Here is a 6,439-nt window from a genome sequence, read left to right as displayed (position 1 = left end):
CAAACATTGGAGTAGACAAAGCTATGTATGCACATATGTACAGCACCTTGCACACTTGGGTCTTGATCTCAAGTGGGGCTGGTGGGTGCGACTATAATAAATTAACACTAATCTACCCCAGTAACTGATATTGAAAGCAATCCACCGACGCTACCCAAGAGCTATCAAACAGACAGAGGCCAGGTCCCCTTTGGCTGATACTTCTCGCAGAGCTCTGCCTGTTGGCCTCCAGCAACCCACCGTCACCCCACCTGCCCAACGAACTGGACAAGGGAACGTTCTTGTCACGCACTCGTTTTTATTCACATTTTGTAATGAAGCTGCTAGAGTATTAGAGACCAAAATTCTAGTCAAGGCAGAGCAAAGTGGGTGAGGGGAGGGGCAGGCTGGGGGAGCTCCTAGTTTACCTCACTAGCGCCTGCCCCAAAGAGCTGACGGTGTGCTCTGCACTTGTACCGTGCCTGGAACACGGGACTCCTAGGCGGTATCGTAACATGTGATAAGGACCAGATGATACAGCCCCTCCCTGTGAGGGCCAGGCCCCTGATTTATTGCTAACGTCATGTTGAAACAACACCTGAAGAATCAGATTTTAAGGCCTGACGGGACTGTGACAATCAGCGGCTGAACTCCTGCAGCGCTAGGGTGACCAGATGTCCCGATTTTATAGAGACAGTCCCGATTTTGGGTTTTTTTCCCTATATAAGCTATTACCCCCCACTACGGTCCCGATTTTTCACACTTGTTGTGTGGTCACCCTATGCAGGGCGCAGCCCAGAGAGCCCATTGCCTATTGCTGCATCCAGCCCCTCTCCTCTGGTCGATCCGAGCTGGGCCCAGCATGCCTGGGGATGTACAAACCTGTGACAATATCACAGCTGCGGCCCCATGGAGCTTCCTGTCTAGAACCAAGACAGCCAAGCAAGGTTGAGGCAGCAGCTTACCCCATGCAATAGGATGCGCTTGGTTCTCAGCCAGTCAGGCTGCCCGCCCTGCTGACTTCTTCACCACGTCTGGGAGGCTGGGTGTCTACGGCACCATTTGGGAATGGCCCAGTCTGGGGTGCCCTGGGCCCAGGACAGGGACTGAAGAGCTAATCTGGCGTATGCAATATTACACACCCACCAGCCATGGGGACTGAACTTGGGGCCTCTTGCTCTACAGGCAATAAAGGCTCATGCTTGAGTGATGAGGCCCAGCTCAGCCCCTCTACATGTGGCCCAGGCACACGGGAAAGGGACCGGGAGCAGCCCGGAATGGGCATAGTCACATGTAGCTAGGACGGAGAGCATCAGACCTGCTCCATGCCTTCCTCATCTCAGCTCCGCCCAGCCCCATCAGCCCCTACAGCGCTCCTCCCTCACTAGCCGCAACTTCCATCCTGACCGTGTCCGTGGAGCACCTTGGCTCAAGGCAGCACCCTGTCCGCCTCACGAGCTTCCTCAGCCCAGCCTGATACTGGCTGGAGACGCTGAAGCAGATGATGGGATTGACGCAGCGGTTGGCGTAGGCCAGCAAGGTGGTCAGGTTGGACGCCAAGTACATGGGGCCTGTGGTGAGCAACTCATCATCCTTCGTGAGGAAAACCACCAGCCAGTAGGGGACCCACATAACCACAAAGGTCACCACAGTGACCAGAGCCATGACCGTTGCACGCCTGTTAACCTGGAGACTGGAGGCCGTGTGGACGGCCAGCCCCCTCCTAACCCACAGGGTGAAGATGATACTGGAGTAGCAGAGGATCATCAGTAGCATGGGGGGAAGGAACGCCAAGCCCCCCAGGAGCCTGAAGTAAAGAGCCAACTGCTGCTTGGGCATTTGGTTCACACAGTACGTCTCCCCCTCTACCTCCACCGTTGTGTAGTGAATCCACAAGGGGATGGAGAAGAGGAAGCCAAGCACCCATATAAACACGCAGGCCCAGGCAATGAGCCTCTGGGACACAGCCATGGTGCGCGTGGGGTGGGTCACCGCCACGTAGCGCAGCAGGGAGACTGCCAGCAGGCTGTAGAAATCAGCAAAGATGATGGAGAGGGACAGGCTGTTGTAGGTGACGCACACCACGTAGCCCAAGGGCCAGCCCTTGAAGAGCACATTGCCGAACATCACCGGGACGACGTAGAGGAAGAAGAGGAGGTCCAGGAGAGCAATATTGACCAGCAGGGGCCCGGTCAGGCGGGAGACGTGGCTGCCACCAGTCCTCATGAGGTCTGGGATCAGGACCAGGAGCAGCAGGACATTCCCAGGCACACCCAGCAGGAAAATGAGAAAGTAGATGGAAGCAAAGAGCCTCCTGGATTGGAGGAGGAAGAGGTCACTCAGCACAGAGCTGGAGCTGTTCCCTGCACTGGAGTTGGAGGTCATAGCAACGCTGACGTGCCTTGTCAAGCGGAGCTCGGCTGCAGCTGGCCCTGTCGCTCTGTTCTGGAAATCAAAGGGCAAAGTTAGCTTGGCATTCAGCACCTACGGGCTTGTCTTCACGGATAGCGCAGCGGCGACACTGGTGCAGCTGCGCTGCTGTAGCACGTTCGTGAAGACGCTGTTACTCTCCCGTTGACAGGGAGCTGTCTACACCGGGGTGAGGTCAGTATAACTATCGCTCGGGGTGGGGGTTCACACTCCTGAGTGATACGGTTATACCGCTATACGTCTGTAGTGTAGACCAGGCCTCAAAGAAAGCAGCAGTGCTAAGGGTACAGCCCTCAGAGAACGGTCAGAAGCACAGCTTCCCAAGAGGAAAATATGGAGGTTTGGTGCGCGGAAGCGGGATGAGTAACAAATTCACGAGGCAGCCTGAGAAATTCTGACCCCCAGAAACAAAACCACTAAAAATCCAGGCACAGAGCTCCCTGACGGGAAAGCCCTATAGGATACCAGAGCAAATACTAACCCCCCAGAGGTTTCTCTAGCAGGGATCTGTGACTGCTCAGGGAACAGAACCCAGGCATCCCAGCCTCCTGCTTAGCTAGTGAGCAAGACAGCCTCAGCTGACACGCCAGGAGCTGTAGTTCAAGGCCAGTGGTGGATTCGTAGCACTAAGAGCCCAGTAAAGGCAGGAGCAGCTGGATCATTTCAAAGAGGCAGATTTAATTAGAGTGAGTCTGACCACACCACTAGAGAAACGTACTGGGGGGTCGGGGAGTTGCCTCAGGAGAGCCAGGCACTGCTGGAGAATAAAATACTCAAAGCATGGCAGGAAGGTGGGAGAATGTGCAGGAGCCCAGTGTCCATGGCTGAGGGACACAGGCTCTAGCTGGGTGTCCAGGAGGCCAGAGCTCCTCAGGTTCTGCTGCGCTCGGTAAAGCACCTAGCAAGCAATTTGGAGCAGGGCCGGTTTGCCTGGGGCCTTGTCCAACACCAACCCTGTTGTTGGGGTTAGTGCTTGATATAAAATTATTCTACTTAAGTGCCAGGGGGCAAATTTATCACGTACACATGGGAGAAAGAAGAAGGACAAAATGCAGGGTCAGCTATAGGTAGTCAGGAAGTTCCTTCAAGAGGAAATGTTGCCAAACTCCAAACCTGGAGACAATGGACCTTTCTGTGCCTGCGTCCTGTAGATAGCTAACCGCTTAGTTTGCAAAATAAGCAAGGAGGAGGGGGCAAGTAGATGAACAATAAGGGGTCATAAGAGGGGCAGATACATGTAACTTGCTAATTATGTATGGTAATGATAGCAAATTTTGGCCAATCATAGAGTGATAGATTATCATAAGCAACTGCATATAATGCTTTGGGTGTAAGTGTTTTCTTTGTTCTTGCTGACTTATGAGCTCGAACCCAATTGCAATTGAAATAAACGGATCGCCCCTCCCGGGGCTCCTTGCTTGGCTAGCTGTGTCCGTCTCTCCTTATTCCTCAGCTGGAACGGACAGAAATTTCTATGACATGGTTATTTCTCCCAGCTAACCTCCACGTGTGACTGCCTTGGGCATGGCTGTTTCTGAAGGGCAGACAGGCTCCCCGAACTCCAGCACCCTCTCACAGGCAGGCTGTTTGCTCACCCAGAGAGAGCGACAGAGGGGGGAGCAGGAAACTTCCCTCAGGACGGGGGGTTGGTTCGGCCAGTGAGCTAGGAACTGACGCTGCAGCACAGGAAATGCTCTAGTTAGATGGTAGCTTCTCGTTTGGTCACTGGGAAGATTCCCCCAAGTTTCACTGGAATCACGCTTTACACGAATCCGGACACCCATTCTCCTCCACTACACATTGGACTCGCCCGATGGGCCCGATCCTGCTCCCACCGAAGTCAGGAACTGAACTTCCGGAGCAAAGGAGCAGGCCCGATGTCTGAGTTCCCAACACACCCCGTCCTTCCTGTATTCAAAACGCAGCTCTACGAACCCGCTCCTCTGGGCGCGTCTCCTTCTGCAGTGCAGAGAGGTTCCCGGCTCCCTGGCCTGCAAGCTGGGAGCCCGTGGCATGTCCAAGCCAAAAGGACTCACCTCTCCAGTGGGTGTGGGTGCCCCTTGCAGGGAACAGCTGGATGAAGCTGCAGTCCCAGGCAGCTACTCTTGTCTTGGCCTTGTCACTTTCCCAAGCAAACCCCTGCTGACTAATGAGAGACAATTTATAAACTCCAGCCAGAAAAACCTCAGGAGGCAGCAACACCCCTGCTCTGCCCAGGGCTGCCCATCACAGTCCCTCTGGCTGAACAAACAGTCAACCTGCTCCAGTGCAGAGATCAGCCACAAGGCACAGATGGCCGTCAGTCAGCCTGGCGGAGAAACCACCTGCGAACTGGGGTGAGCAAGGGGACTCTGCCTACTTCCGTCACTTGTTCCAAATAACCAAGAAGCAGCTGAAATCGACCCCCTGGATCCAACCACCGCTGAGCTTCTGGGGACTTTGGATCGAGATTGGAACCCCTAGTCCAGCCCGACTCACAGCACTCGCTGTTCCAGAGGACACAGGGGCACCATGGGGGCTGATGGGGAAGGAACTACATGAGGTACACAGTGAAGCTGGGTATCAAATTTTCAGTGAACAGAAATATTGCTAAAAAATGTATTTTTCATAAATCCAGGGCAAATCTGGGGAATAGTTTCACCCGCCCCCCCAATTTATTTATTTATTATTATTATTATTTTAATTTTGGCCACTGAACCAAAAAGTCAGTTATTTACTCAGTGCTCTGACTACCACAACTGTGGTCTGCATCCTGAGCTTTGATACAGTGAGCTTGCCTGGAGCAGAGCTGTGAGGCAGCTGTCTTACAGAACAAGTCTCACACACTGCGCTCGCCCTAAAGACTTACAGGGGGAGGGATAGCTCAGTGGTTTGAGCATTGGACTGCTAAAGCCAGGGTTATGAGCTCAATCCTTAAGAGGGCCATTTAGGGATCTGGGGCAAAAATCTCTCTGGGGCTTGGTCCTGCTTTGAGCAGGGGGTTGGACTAGATGACCTCCTGAAATCCCGTCCAACCCTGATATTCTGTGACTTTCCATTGGTTCTTTCTTGCTCTGTTATTTTCCCTGCTGTAGAAGGAAGCTCGTTCAGACTGAACAGACCCGCTCCTTTCCAAATGTGAAGCTATAATGTGCCAGGAGCCAAAGAAACCAAAGCCTTTACTGCAGGTGCAGATTTATAAACATTTGCTCTAGCAGATCACTGCCCTTCAACGGGACCCAGCAGGCGCTGAATCCAAACTCTAACACGAGGGAATTTGAGAGAGACCTGGCCTAAGCAGCTACAACTCCATTGACTTCACACCAGCTCCACCTGCTTGGCCCAGATGGGAACTAGGCCCAACTATTTCCATGTGGGATCGGGACAGAGCTTAGCCTATTTAAAGGAAGAGCAGGGATTTCTAATGGCTTCGCTTTCACGCAGGGACGTGCAACTAAAAAATCTGATGCAGGAACTGGGCTCAGTCAGGTGACTAACTAATAATGGTTCATGTTGGCATACCGGAGTCCTGGTAAGTCCATGGCTGGTGGGTGTTTGTCCTGTCATCACAACACTGGCTTTTACAGGTCCATTATGTGTACTTTTGGAAGTTGTTTCACATACTTTGCCCTTCTGTAGAGCTCTCCAGCTGCAGGTCTCACTCTCAAAGCATTTTATAAATACAAACCACCTCAGCATCCCCAGATGGGAGATATTCTGCCCCTCTTAAAGATGGGGAAATGGAGACAAAGGGGAAGTTAATTTCCCCAAGTTCACACAATGAGTCAGGGCAGAACCCAGTCTAAACTCCCATTTTCCCTGATCCAACCACTAGACCATACTCCTCTCCCAGTGCCAGGAATGGGAGCCAGGACTACTGACTCTGGATTCATCCCTGCTGCTACCACAACGGTGAGAAGGACTTTTGTGTTAAATGGCAGCATTATTTTTTTTTTTGCACTTCTTTCTTATGTATGAAGAGCAACTTTATTACGTGACAGGAAAGGTTATTCCTGCTTTTTTAACACACTAAAAACCAGAACAAATCAAT

The 6,439-nt window shown here is 52.5% G+C and overlaps 1 protein-coding gene across 1 annotated transcript; it reads right to left on the bottom strand.

Moving 5' to 3' along the window:
• Positions 1–1,344: 1,344 nt before the first annotated feature.
• Positions 1,345–2,364, bottom strand: LOC117876579 (galanin receptor 2a-like). Its single transcript, XM_034768832.1, has one exon. It carries the CDS (start codon positions 2,362–2,364, stop codon positions 1,345–1,347), a length of 1,020 nt encoding a protein of 339 aa, XP_034624723.1.
• Between the last annotated feature and the right edge of the window lie 4,075 nt (positions 2,365–6,439).

The sequence above is a fragment of the Trachemys scripta genome, chromosome 4 (genome assembly GCF_013100865.1).
Source record: "Trachemys scripta elegans isolate TJP31775 chromosome 4, CAS_Tse_1.0, whole genome shotgun sequence".
Lineage (NCBI taxonomy): Eukaryota > Metazoa > Chordata > Testudines > Emydidae > Trachemys > Trachemys scripta.
The sequence above is the reverse complement of the archived record's forward strand: the minus strand, read 5'-3'. Positions and strand labels throughout refer to the sequence as shown.

Excerpts from the sequence above, each read along its gene's own strand:
- LOC117876579 (XM_034768832.1), bottom strand. The coding sequence starts at position 2,364 with ATGACCTCCAACTCCAGTGCAGGGAACAGCTCCAGCTCTGTGCTGAGT.